This window comes from Cryptomeria japonica, chromosome 1 (genome assembly GCF_030272615.1).
Source record: "Cryptomeria japonica chromosome 1, Sugi_1.0, whole genome shotgun sequence".
In the NCBI taxonomy this organism is placed as follows: Eukaryota; Viridiplantae; Streptophyta; class Pinopsida; order Cupressales; family Cupressaceae; genus Cryptomeria; species Cryptomeria japonica.
The window spans coordinates 24,672,518-24,687,563 of record NC_081405.1 but is presented as its reverse complement, the minus strand read 5'-3'; the positions used below and the strand labels follow the sequence as shown (position 1 = coordinate 24,687,563).

Sequence of the window (15,046 nt, the reverse complement as noted above, 5' to 3'; positions counted from 1 at the left end):
GGTGCATTTCCTCTTGGTGTTGGTGGAACACTCCCATGTCCTGGTTTCATGGGTACAAATACTAGTTCATATAATGGAGGTGGTCCAAGTTGAACCATTCCATATGGTGGTAATTATGTGTTTGACAAACCTTCAATTTGTACTATTTGACTAGTTTGAAACTGTGAATTTGATATGTTGTCAATGGGTTGATACGTTGGTTTGCCCATCTTTTTAGACTTTGACCTTGCCTCAACAGGCATGTCACTATGCGAATGCAATATTTTGGAATTTTTCAAGGATAATGTATGATATTCAACTAAATGCAAACTAAATAGATGAAAATGCAAGAATGCAATCTATGTTTTTGGTTGTTTTTCAAGATTTTGACAAACTTTTTTGGAATGCAAATCTAAAAAGAGACCCTTAGGAAATTGAGATGATGTCTAGAACTCAAAGGACAAAAGGACCAAGTGACAAAAGGACAAAATGACAATGTCTCCCCTATATGCTTGGATACTAAGCTAGGTTTGACCAAATGACAATAATGACAAAAAGAGAAAAGGTTTGATAAGGTCTAGACCTCCTAACAATGACTTAGGGTTTATCAAAGATTTGGATTACTCAAGTATGACAAAACCTAGTTTTTGAGACTATATGCAAAGGGACAATTCTAATATGATATGATAATGACCTAAGCTTGATGAAGAGACCTAGGGTATGCAAATGAGACCTAATGTTATGAGGACAAAGATGCAAATGCAAATGTATGACAATGTCAATCTAAGACAAAACCTAAGGTTGAATTATGAAATGGTATTGCTCTAATGCAAGAGGACACATGCAAATGGATGACCCTTATTGATATGCAAAGGAGTATGACCTAGGTGAAACTTAACCTTGGTAATTGACAATGAATTTGCAAAATGCAAACCTAGGATGAACCTAAATCTAAGTGACATGAATGTTGAGACAAGATTTTGGAAAATGTTTGACAACGAAGGTGTTTTGAACTTTGTTGAATGAAATACTCTTCTGTTTAACCTTGTTTTGAATCAATTTGTCTTGTTTTTTGAAATTAGACACAACTCAACTTTTGACAAGTAAAGAAGACAAGATATTTTAACTTAGACTCAAGACAATCATGCTCATTCACACATTTCTTATGGATGGCAAGGACAGTAGGTACTTGAGAGGTAGACTCATTATGAGATTCAAGGAGAATACATAGATGCTTGACCCCACAAGCTCCCCTCCATGGCACTCACTTCTCAAGGCAGCCAAGCATCAGTCCCCATGGAAATCTCCCCATGGCAACTTAGTATCTCTTCCAAGTATCCGAACTTGTCCTTCTCAAGCAACTAGAAGGATTTTTGGCCTCTAAATATAAGGTGTTTAGTAAGGATTTCTGTTAAGCGTTACTCCTTGGTGTCACACAAAGGTGATTGAGACATTAAGCCCACCAAGATACCAAACAAATGTAGTCGCGCAAGCACGATTTAGACCATGAAGCCCTACTTAGATGTTGATATGAGAAAGAGTTCAAGGGTCATCACTTCCCAAGTAACTACAATTCCCACGTAACCCTTCCTTCAAAGCTTTCGCCCATCAGGTATTTATTTATAGTGAGTTAGAATGCCAAGGTACCCTGGCTGTGCTCACTTTGGGTCGTTCCCTTCTCACGATTGTCACTTGCTTGCAAAAGAAAGCAAATGATCGGGAAGGCAGGCCCTCTAAAGGTAACAAACAATCTGAGCCATGAGAATGGTATCGAATATCTGGATTTCTGATCACCCTAAGAAGGATGAGAGCATACTCTCCTACTCCAATGCTAAACTCGACAATCAAAGAAAACACACGTTCATTCCATCCTACTTAGCAATCATACTAAGTGCCTAATTATGAACCACAAACACAAAAGTTTAGTTGGAGTATAAGGCAACCTACAAAATCACCAAGTCAGGAGTTTAATTTGTTTAGTCTTTGACTAGCGAACCTGCAAACAATTCATTAGTAGTTTGTGAAATAATTCTTTGTCAAGCGTTTCGCCACAAAGCTACCAACAATGTTAGAGAATCAAGAGAAATGAATCACCATCAAAATTAATCCATAAAAGTTGTGATTCTTTGTCCTCTTAGATTAATCTATGTGAAATTTTTCAAATTTACCACCCTAGATTAATCTAGATAAAATTTGCATGAATGCATGATTAATTTGTCAAGCTAAATTAATTTAGATGAAGATTGCATGATTTTGTTTTTGAAAATTTTGACCATTTACAGCAGCATAATTAAAAATATCATAACTTCCTCAATATTTATCCAAATCACAAACCGTAAGATGATATGGAAAGGTAAAAATGTGATCTAATATACCCAGAAATTGTTTATTTTAATTCTACATGAAATATTTTACGTGATCAATTGATTATGACTATTTCTTTTAGAAGAAAAATCTGCAATTTCTCCACAAAAAAAAAAATCTGCAACTTCACAAAACATTCAAAAAAATATTAGATCCAAGCATGTTCACGTCGGGTTCACCAATTAATGTAGATAGGAATCTGAAAATCATCAAAGAAAATATAAACATTAGCCTAGTTCAATCACGAAAACTAACATGCAGTGATAACAATCCTAAAAACACTCAATGAAAACATGAAAACAAGACATTCAATATGAAATCTAAGCAAACCAAATGTAGATGTCTCCTTCATGTGGCTCCATTGTCCTTCTTTCTCCTTCAAATTGCTTTTGTTTTGTGGATCTCACCTTCAAGTGCATAAACATAATGTGAAAGCAAGATTGTCAAGACAAGATGACAACATAAGGGTACTAGAAGCGTGATTGATTCAACCAAGGATCAGGGACCTTGATTGAAGAAATTCATCCAATTTATAGATAAATTGGAGAAAAGACAAGATTAGCATGAATTTGATTCGAATGGAAATTGCAAATCAAGAATGACAAACATGACAAATTATGACAAATTTGCACTTTCTATGCAAAATTGATTGATTGATAATTTTGACAAAATTATGACAAATTTCTATGTCAAAATTGATTGATTGACAATTATGACAAATTATGACAAATTTGCTATGTCATTCCCATGAAATTAGGAGAAATACAGGAGAAAATTGAAATTAGATGAATTAGAAATTAGAAAATTAGAAAATTGATGAAATTAGGAATTAAGTGAATTAATTAACAATTTTTCATTTATTAATTAATTCACAAAGAGGGATGAATTAGTTAGCCAATTAAATGAACATTTAATTGCGATGAGAAGACTTAGGATAAATAAACTATTTAACCTAGAGGGAGAAATGACAAACAAGGTTAAATGAATAAATCATGAAACCCTAGAAGATGAATTAGAAACGCAAGGACGACAATTAGGTCTTGACAAAAGATAATTGATGCAGGGTCGATTTGATGATGATTCAGACTGACAAAGGACCAATGTTGATAAATGATTATAATTGGTTGACAAATTTACCAAGATTGATAAAGAGACCAAATTGATAAGTGCCAATTGACATGATTGAAGAGGACAAGGATCAATGATGAATCGATCGCAAAATGACAAAATTGGCAAGGACAAGGATCGACCAAAATCATGACTGAAGATTGTTATCGACAAGACCAAATTCGAGAGCGAGATAAATGAAGAATGCAGAAGAAGGACTCAATGCTCGCAAATGATAAAGACCAAGTGAGTAAAATAGGAGAAATGTTAATGTGATGCAAAAACCTAAAATAAGGCAATGCACCAATGTTAAAATACGACTCCGCAAGCGTTGACCATTTTTAGACGTCTACAAGTAGATTTCCTTTAGTGTGCATTTTCATGTTCATTCATAAGCCCGCTAAAGTGGGGGCAAAAGCAGTGTCAAAAGTTGCATACTCCATTGTAATTTGACCTACATCTTTTGTAACCACTTTGGTTTCCATTCCCCTAGCACCTCAGTAGGCTAGTTTTAGCCCTTGCATCAACCTTTTCCCTCTCAGGATGCTCAAGACACCCTTTCAGCAGCTATCCTCCTGCTTCTGTTTCTTGTTAGCTGTGTGTTTCTCTTGTCACTTGTCATTTTTGAGCATGATTTTATTGGACATTAGCATGCCACCTGGATGTTTGCACGTCGCGCATTCGTCTTGCGACATCTTAATGTTCAAATGTAGGTTCTATGCATTCCGACACTTGTCACCTATCTTGGTCGGTGGAAACGGCTTGGAATCTTCTAGATGGCTTGCCAACCTCTTCTTTTCCATCCTCTTCTCTCTTTTTAAATCTATATTTTCTCTCCTTTCAAGATCTCTTGTTCCTCTATGAATTCTCTCTGGTTCTCTTGGCTCTCATAGCTTTCTCTTGTTCTCTCACTTGCTACAACAATCTCTATTTTTCTACAACACTCTCAAGCTCTCACAATAAACTTTTGCGACTTCTCTTGGCTTTCTCAAGCCTCTTTGGTAATAACTTTATATCATTCTATCTATCTCATCTTTGAGCATCTTGGAATTTATCACATCCCCTATTTGTTTAATCATTTTATCATTCTAGCTATTTATCTTTTGATCTATCTATCTATCTGGGTTGTCTGTGAAGGTGGAAACACCAAAAATGAGGGTCTAACTAAGACATACTCCAAAACACAACCCCCAACATTTTCCTTCTTGCTTGTGTGCATGTTTATAATCATAGGAAGGAGATCATTTAGCGGGAGGATTTAATCATGGACTAGTTGTGAGCTTCCTTCTTTTCCCTCATCTCAAGCCATTCTAATATTTCTCATTCTATGTTATTAGCTTATCTTTTTGTCTTTCCATGTTTATTTAATATTATTATATCTACTACCCATGTATGGTTTTTATGTTCTGTTAGTACTAGACTACAGTGCGCCATGTTGGTGTCCCAGATCTGCGCACTCATCTCGAGGACATAGACTCAATAGAGTCGTCTAGGAGTCTCATCCGTAGTCTATTAGCTTAGTTTTTCATTTTTATCCCCTAGCTCATCCTTAGCACCAGTTTGAGTGAGGTAGTGACAGATCGATTTGTACTCTGAGATTCATCATCTTAGACATGACAAAACCCCTCCTCTACAACTTATCACCCCCCCCCTCTCTCTCCCTTCCCAAATAATAGTCTAAACTTATATGGCAAAAAATCTATAGTTAGTCCTTTCTCAAAATTTGAAATATAATCATATTATTTGCAATATTAATATCTACTATAAAAATGACATTCAAACTTAGCTAATTTGAGCATGATAATAAATGTAGGTCATCACTAACATGATTAACTACCATATTCATTAATCAACATAGTGACCAGAGTATTCACATCAAAATTTAAACACATAAACAAGTGATTATATCATGGTACAAATTAAAGCTATGACACTACATGATCATTACAAAATCTAAGAACTCACCATGACATGATGATTTACATTTCAATAAGAGATCATTTTCCCAACAAACATATTTGATCCCAAGAGCATCTATGTCATCAAAGATTCAAATAGTAATAAAGAGTCTACCATGACACAATAATGCCTATCCTTTAAAATAAGGATTATCTAGATCAAATTGACAAATCTATATCACTACCAAAACTCCTACTAAATGTGATACCAAGTTACTCATGGAATCATGATAAGAATCTCCCATGGCCCTTACATAATCAAAGACCACAATTACAACACTAGCAACTCCTAAAGTATAACTTTAATCTCCAACCAAGATGATAAAATTGACTATGCAACTACATAAATCTCTCACTAAATTATGATCCAAATCCTCTCATGCCACCATAGTCAATAGCTACAAGCCTTAAAATGAAAACATGTAATAACTCCAAACACCAATCTTTGCCTCATAGTAAAAAACATACCTCCATTAAGTGACCAAAAAAGGCCAACCAACAAAATCCATATCAAAACTAAAATATTTGTGGAGATAAACAAACCACATTTGAGTTATCCATGTAATTTCCAAGTATAGACAACCTACAAAACTATACAACGCACAGATCTAAAATAATGTAACATATAAGTTCTACAATACATTAATTAGTAATCATGTAAAATAGAACAACCAAATATTAACATCTAAATTTTCTACTAGTCAAACCCCAAATCATTATTATATATGATTTGACACTAACTTGTAAAATAATAATTAATATTTTAGTAACCTAATACTCAACAAGTTGATGTTGTAAAAATGTTAAGTGAACAAAGTACATATTTATGTTCTTCCACAACTTATTTGCATTAAATTCATCACTTGCTAAAAATAACTATACAAGTATATTAGGAAGCATGAAAACTCATTCTTAAAAAAAGATGCTCTTTAAAAAAAATTATCGGAAAACTCTAGAAACAATCAAATATCACTCTCTAAAAATTTACCTCCAATACAAATAATCAAGCAAATTTGTTAAGCCCTTAGAAGTTATTTAGTAAACCAATAGTTGAATTTTTTTATTTTGTACCCACATGATTAGAGGAAGAACAACATCCACTCACAAGCGTTCTCCTATGTGACCATATTTTTAAAAAGGAAGAGATGTCCACCTTAAAGAGCTAATAATAAAAATTAAATTCATGATTTAATTAAAAAACTATAAAAAAAGAGTCCAAAAGCTTATAATATAAAGATTATGCCATTACTTTTTCTAGAATTAAAAAATAATCTTTAAAAACTTGAAGCCCTTTATAAAAACTTAGTCTATACAAAACTTTTGACAGTAAGAAGGACTTTTATCCTACATTGCCTCCATTATTTAGGACTGTGACCTCCTTCAATAGAAAATTATGCCTAGGTTGTTATCAATGGTAGTTGAATATTTTTTCAGTTTCCTGCCATCCTCACATAGATATGAGAACTCATATTTCTCCTTTGTGGCAAGCCTTTCAACAAATATTTAACCAATCTTCTCATGCTTGTAATGCTAGGCACAAAGACTATACAACTCCACCCTTCCATGATTAAGCATAAACAACTTGGAATAGGAGCTTTTTTTTCATTTGATAATTAGCAATAGCAGCTTATGTTGCTGATATATACACCCATAAATTTGGTAGCACCACACTCAATGCCACGCACCAAAATGATGCCAAAGCATGAACCTAAAAAACTCACAAATATGAATGCCATACACATATGTTAGGTAACCTTAGATCCTATCTTAACTAACCTTTGTCTCTAAGGGCTATTTTGTATGTTCCTATCTTTTTTAGCCCTTTGGTTGGCTTCTCGTTTATTTTTCAGCTCCATCTTCAACATTTTTGGTCCGCTCTGGCTTTACCTATGGAGGTGGCGCTATCTTCTCTAGAGGTGAAGATGGATGGTGCTAGAAATGACATGTCTTCTATTGAGGTGAAGATACTTGCTGCGGATGATGCTGGGAAATGCTTTCGAGGAGTGGTTGGTGTGTTGTTTCTTGGTTTTCTCAGGGATGAGATGGGGCTTTCAATGGTTTTTTCTCCTTTCTTTCCTATTGAGGTGGAGGGAGTGGAGGATTTGTTCTTCTAAGTGTTGCTCAGGAAGGCTGTTGGTACCCTATTTCATGGTGTTTTGGGAACAGAGCTCACTCTTTCACTTGACCTCTCATATTTATCTCCTATAGAGGTGGATATTTTGGAGGGTATTTTGTATTTTGTTATGTTCTTTTTCAGTTTCAAGGTTTTGGGAGCCTTCCAAAAACCCATTGTTTCAGGTTGTGGGATCCTTGCAAAACCCATGTTCATGGTTGAGGGAACCCAAAAAAACCCTACTTCTAGTTGTGGGAGTCTTTTAAAACCCATTCACAAGGTTGAGGGAGCTTGGAAAAACCCTATGTCTCTTGTTCCTGCTAGGGATAGACTGGATACTGAAAGTTTTCAAAGGCCTAGTTTGGCCAGTTCTTATTTTTGGTTAGGACTAATTTTGGTTTGGTGTGGTTCAGGTTGTGGGAGCCTTGATAAAACCCTTATGTTAGTGAAAGGCTTAGGCCTCTTCCTCTTTCAGCTAGGTTTCGTTATTATATCTTTGTTGATAGGCTGGTTTTAGACTGCTGGTTATCTTTGATGTAGTTTTAGCAGTTGTCTGTTCTGGGTTTTGGATCCTGGTAAAATCGGAGGGATTTGGGTCCCTTCAAAACATGTTGTAAGGGGTTTTAGGTCCCCTCAAAACTTGTTTATCCTAATTAAAAACTAACCTTAGATCCAACAATGTAGCATTACCATAGATCTGAAAAAAATACTTAGATCCAAATGAAATTTTTATGGCATTCTAGAGTTGAAAACAAACATCAAACCAAAGAGCTCCAAGCATGCAAATTGTAGTAGTAAACTTGCAAAAAATACCCACACATTTGATATCTTGTGATATTGGTCATCATTTTCAATAAAACCCCAAATTCACCTATGTATAGTTTCTATTCAAACAAAAGGTTGAATCTATAAGGAAGACATCCTCTCCTACAATCTCAAACCAAGCTCTGATATCAAATATTAAAAATTTCAAGGCATAATTGCTAATTCTACAAAATCTTTATTAGAAAAATTATGGTAAAATATTATGCAAAAGAATAACAATGGATTAACATAAGATAACACTAGATGTAATCTATAAAAACTCTTTTTGGGGAAAATTGAGCCTTTCAATTATTATATAAAATTAATATATTATCTCAAAATAAGATTACAATACGCCTGTAGAATTTTAATAACATTAAACAATCTACTTGCACATGTGTTTGATGGAATGGATATAGGATAGACTAGCCTAGTCTATGCTCCTTGATCCTTTCCTTGGATCACCAAGTGTTCAAACCACACCCTATGGCCTCTAGGACTTCCCTTGCTTGAGGAATCCCCTGACCTTGCACAATCCACCCACCAACAACCTGTGATACTTTTTCCAAGGTCACACCTACTCACAAGCTTCAAAACCCTCACATAGGCTAATAAGGGTTTAGCTCCTCCTAAACCTTCTTAGGTCCTAGCAAGGGTAGTATAGGTCTTTGACATAGTTTTCCATCCATTCATGTGCCCACAAGAGGTTTTGACCTTCCTATTTGTTACCGATCTCATTATTTTGCTTCTTTCCTACAAAATAGGGCTACAAGGAATGTGCCCAATTAGGCCTCCACTACGAACTGTTAGGGCTCCCTCTTGCAAATGATGATCAAACTTCTAAAACTTCCCAAAGGGATTGCTATTCATTTGGAAAAGGCTCAAATAGTTTCCTAGTTTTGGGCCTCCAAGTGTCCGTACATTGCCCTAGGTGAATTTAGGGGTTTTTGAGGGGTTTATATGAGGGTTTTTTAGGCCTGCCAGGGTCACAGTGATGGTTTGTTGTCTTTACCACCTTATCTGGATTGGTGGAAGCTCCTCCTTCTCACCAATGGTGTTCCACACACCCCTCTACAACTCCTCCAAAGGGTGCCTCCTTCCTTGTCCTACCTTGCTCTCATGGACCTCTGCAACCTCAACCCTTCCTAGTCAGGCACAGTCTAGTCTCGCCTACGAGTGGGTGTTTGAAAGGCTTTCCTACATCTTCAAGGGCCCTACTTCCTCTAAGGTACTGTACAGAGTCTGCACTCCTATTCCCCATGTTTTCATGGTTTTTCCACAATGGGGATAGGAGTTGTCAACCCATTTACACAAATTAGTCTAAAACTGGACAATGAAAGAGTAACTTCACAAAATATTTACAAAACACCCAAAACCTGCACAATAAACCTAACCTAAGTGCTCAAAATGAAAGTATAAACATAATGCAAGACTTTCAACACCATTTAGTTTGCAAAACAATCCATTGTCAACCTGTTAATGCTCCATTTGTGCCGACTGGCAACAAAAACACAGTCACAGTCAAGGTCTTTTTCCTTGGGCCGTACAATCTGACATCCAACCCCTCATTTTAGGGTTTGCAACAATATATAATGTCTTTTTCTTAGTTTTTGTGCCAATGTTAGGGTTCTCCTTGCCAAGCTAAGGTTATTACCTATTAGGTAGAAAAGTTGCATGACAACTTTGAAAAGTTGTCATGCAACTTTTGAGCAACTTTTGCTATGTTGCTTTTCTTGACTTTTGGGCCTACATTGGGCTATCTTATGGACACAACCATGCTAAAAGGACCCCAAACTCATCAATGGCACACATACCCTCTACTCCACAAGAAAAATTAACCTAGACTTGTGAACCTAGGACCTAAACTACGACCTAAACAAGACCAATGAGCTCTTGGCTCTTATTACATTTACATGGCTTCTTAAAGAAGCAAAATTCCAACAAAAATCAAAAGGAGGAAGACCTTAGAAGGGTGCTCCTGCACCAGTGTTCAATCCAAAAGCATATGAAATCCACACATTCAACTTTGTGCCTTCCTCATGATCCTACCCCACACATCCAATCTCTTTGAGATTCTCTCCATTGCATACTCATACTAGTACCCATGTTTTCTTGCTTTTATAGAACAAGCTTGCACAAAACCATCACGTGGTCTTACATAAACTATGAACCTAAAACTATCTACTCACTATACCATGACCCCCATGATCAAATACATGTTTGATATCCCATATAACCTACAACTATTCCCAAGAATGTCTATCTTATTGTCGTATACACATCCTAAGATGCACCACAATAAAATAAGAATATTGCATTCTTATGCAAGGTGTAGAACACACTACAAATATAAAGGATAATATTGCATACCTTTGAGCTTTACACCTCTAGTTTATACTACTTTCCACCCATGTTGTAAATGTATGTTCTTTACGCTCAATTTTACTCATTTAGCACACAAACTAACTCTATCCCTAAACTTATCACTCAATATTGACTTATCCATTACCTTGATTATGGTTGATGTAATCCCGTAGGACTTGTACCCTAGACTAATCTACACTCATGGCCTAGTTTTCCTTATTTAAATTTAAGTTTTACACTCCCATGATTGAATTTCCCATAATATAATAATTATTCCATTATCTTGGATGTCAAAAAGTGTTAAATTTTTGTGCCTAGGATTTGTATTTAAGGATTTTTTTCCTAGTTCATTTAGGATAAACATATATCACACATTCACATCATATTTTTGTGTTTATAACATTTTAGTTAGAATTACATTAGTATTTACATCTTTACTTGATATTTTTTCAATGTTTGTATATTAGCAATAGATATTGAATGTTATTAAAAAAAGTCATTAGTCTTCCTTTTTAGCCATAGAAAGCCCCACTGTGATCTTAACACACAACCTCTTACTCATCAAATATGTAATCCAAAGGAATCACATTTCAAGAGGTCACATTAGCCATGAATATCACACTAGTTAAACTAAGTTGCATGGGTGATCTCATCTACTATTCGATCAAGGACACAATTATCTCCCAAGGAATAAATTTTTAGAGCATCTATGTCATAGTCTCCTTATACCATACCTTAGTTTTAATTCTTCTATCACAATGTATTATTCTATCAACAAGATCAAGACTCACCTCACATTGAAAATTAGACAAGTTCCTTAATTATTTTCATTTCTCAAACTCAATTACTCATAACTTAGTCTTCTATTTAAATATAATCTCATTAGATCTAATTATAATTTAATCAACATTTAGACATTAAATCCCTCTTAGTGTTGAGGAAGCATTATTTTTCTTCATATTTAAAAGAAGTTTTTTTTAAAAGTAAAGCAACTTGGTCGAATAGATAATAATAATAATTATCCTAGAGAAGAAGTTAAGATTCATCACCACATTGATACACATAACAAAACCAGTGATAAATTCATTCTTTAAATGTGTGTAAACTACTTTACAACTATTTAAAAGTGAAAAATAAACAATATAGAATATAATGGTCTCGATTAAACAGATATTCATAAATATTATCTCAAGACATCAACAATTTGATCTAGCCTTGAGTTTATATAATCGAAAAAGATTATATGAAGATATCAAAGACACAATTACCATACACAAAATTTCTATGAAGGAACTCACAAGAACCATTCCTATTTGATTGCAAAATCTTCCGAAAAAGAAGCATACTTTGAACCATTGAAAATCATCTTCTCCTTCCTTTGCTATATATGCAGACTCTATAGATGCTATTGCCGCTGCAAAATTCAAATAAGTGATAACCTGAAAAAAACAAAAAAACTTATATCACTAAAATAAAAATATAAAAATATATCTACTTAGAAAACTAATTTAAATTAAATGATCTTTAAGAATACTATATTAAAACTTAAATGATTTAATAGGTGTACCTCATCACAAGTAAAAATAATGCTTGCAAATGCCTTGTTTAGCAATGGAGTTTTAAAATAAATGCTCAGAGCTGTTCTCATAAGTTGAATAAGAGAATAACAACTTAAAATTCCATTGGCAACAACCAAGAATCTGCAAAGATTTAGAACAAGTGACACAATGAACAAACCAAGTATATGATATTGTTCACTAAAATATAGTACTTACGTGAAAGCTTTGATTTGCTTGAATGTAGCTTCTTTTTGGATGCCAAATATTTCCTTCGTTTCCTTTATAGTTATTGCACGACTCATCCCAAATATTGTAAAAATCAAAATAAAAGCCCTTAATATTAGTTCTATTATCATTATTCTTTTTGTTCCCTTGTCCAAAATTCGCTTACCCATCTCAACTACCCTGCAACATGTAAATAGAAGATAGAAATTATAATAAAAATATTAATAAGCAATACAAAGTGAGCTAAAAGATGATGTTTTAGATCAATAAAAAGTCAATAATTTTTGTAAATATAATTTAAAAAAATTAATTTCACAAATCTAACATTAAAAGATCGAGTATTTAACGATCTACATAAGAAAAAGAAAGTGTAAACTCAAATTCCCCTTTCTCGCTTGTTCATATTTGATGGAGCACTACAACTAATCCTAGTGGGGCAAGGATTGAGGAACTCTCTACTATTTATCATGACTAATATTCATCTATCATGCAAGAATATGAAAACCCAAAAGCTTCAAACAATAAAACTGAGCTTCTTTGTTTGACAAGAACATGAAACTATGCCTTGGAAACAAATCAAAAACTCTTAATTAGAAGATATTTGATTTAGGTAGTCAAGTTGATTGCAATAAAATTCATGAATTATAGCACTTGACTTCCAGAAAATTTTCCATTGTGCTACACAAGGTACATATTAAATAAATCAATAGTTTCATCTATTTTAAACTACAACTAAAATTTTACTCAAATTAGTGTTCCTCAATCCCCCTTCCCCCATTTTAATCTATCTTGGTTTGCAATTTTATCCATTTTAAATTTCTATAATTATCTCATCTTAATGATGGATCATGAAGTGCGATCCAAAACATTGATGCAAATAAATGCTATGGAATTGAATCCAAAAGAACAACACATTAGACTCAATAGTTGTCAGTTATGCAGAAAGGCAAGGAAGACTAAATCAAATTTCAAATGATTAAAAAATGCTAGTAATTGCTAAAGAATAGTTTTTTATGATCCTTATTGTGTCTACCATATGTATGAATTTAATGACAGGTGGCTTAGGGTTGGGTGCAACCTAAACATCCCCAGTTTCTCATCCTTCAGAGAATGATCCAAAAGTCATGATTCTAATGATACCATTTCAATAAACCATCATCATTAGAGCATCTAGAAATCTAGCATCCCTCATTAATAGATTATATACTTTATAGTGCTCTTTTTGTAGCTTAAGGAAAGAGACTGAAGAAACCAAAAGAAAACAACTTTACAATTGCTTCTAATAGGATAACTAAGATGCCCCTCTCCCTCCAAAACTGAAGAAAAATTATTAGGATAAGAAACAAATATGTCAAGAATCAATACACGGAATACCCATCTCTACAAAGGATACAAAAATGTTATAAATTGAAAAAAACCAAAGAAATGACCCCTTTAACATCTTGATTCTTGAAATTACAACTATATAAAAAAAAAAAATCATTCTAACAATTGAAAAGAGAAGTGAGAAATCCCTTGGTAGGAACAGGGCTGCTAGTAACACACTAAGCAAATTATGATCTCAACAGGCATCATATTGGTTACTAACCAATCGAATGGGTTTCAAAGATGAGTAAGTTGATATCAGATTTCCACAATTCATAGAGATGTAAGTTACTATTTTTGAATTTGATTGTGTGAGAGATTTTTTTTCAGTGATCCATCATCATTGATCTTTATGCTCCTACCTATCTTGTATTCTGACGATAGATCACAGAGTGTGATCCGAAACATTATTTAAAAACTCACAGAGTCAAATCCATAAACAGCAACTTACAAATATATCTTCTATTCCAATTTTCCATTAAGTACTATGTGATCGGGAGGTAGTGAAACTATGAAAAGTAGCCAATCTTAAATCACACACACTCAGCAACATATTAAGCTTACAGAATGTCAGACAGTTCTGAACATTTAACACTTTTAAGTTAAAAAACGTAAACTTAATATATATAATTTAAGCTGTTCAATGAAAAACATGTAAAATGTGAATGTATCAAGAAAGCTTGTTAGACGGGTAACAGATCGACATCTCACAATGAACAAAAGATTGAACAATTTATCCTTATGATATGCGCATGAATTACGCATTGCTTGACAGTTTTCAGATCACCCAAAAGAGCAAATTAAGATTAGATCACAGAGAAGAGAGTGTCGACTGTGAAAGAAAACATACCAGAAAAGAGCTTAGATCCTCAGTTTTTACTTCTCCCTCGTATGACTCCTCCAATTTTGTGAGGCAAGAAAAAAAGTAGTAGATGAAGCGATTCCTTTCATTATAAAGCCGATGGAAAACAATGCAATCCATGCATGAGGAGAATCATTTCTCAAAAGCTCGATTCTTGAAATGTCTACTCGTCTTTCTTCAGTAATGGTGATTGCATGTTCATTCCTTAATGGTCATGCAACTAGTCTTTCTTCAGTAATGGTGATTGCATGTTCATTCCTTAATGGTCATTGCATGTTCATGGCGAATACTCTCTCTCCCATATTTCCTTTTTTTTTTCTCTTAAAATTCTATTAGACTTTTTCTA

At 34.1% G+C, this 15,046-nt stretch overlaps 1 protein-coding gene across 1 annotated transcript; it reads right to left on the bottom strand.

The window, feature by feature from the left end:
- Positions 1-11,852: 11,852 nt before the first annotated feature.
- Positions 11,853-14,802, bottom strand: LOC131038916 (CASP-like protein 2BC2). The gene is made up of 4 exons (XM_059221907.1): positions 14,689-14,802; positions 12,465-12,653; positions 12,257-12,389; positions 11,853-12,128 (listed from the first exon to the last, which is right to left on the bottom strand). Exons 2-4 carry the CDS (start codon positions 12,641-12,643, stop codon positions 11,886-11,888), a joined length of 555 nt encoding a protein of 184 aa, XP_059077890.1. The 5' UTR covers positions 12,644-12,653; positions 14,689-14,802; the 3' UTR covers positions 11,853-11,885.
- Between the last annotated feature and the right edge of the window lie 244 nt (positions 14,803-15,046).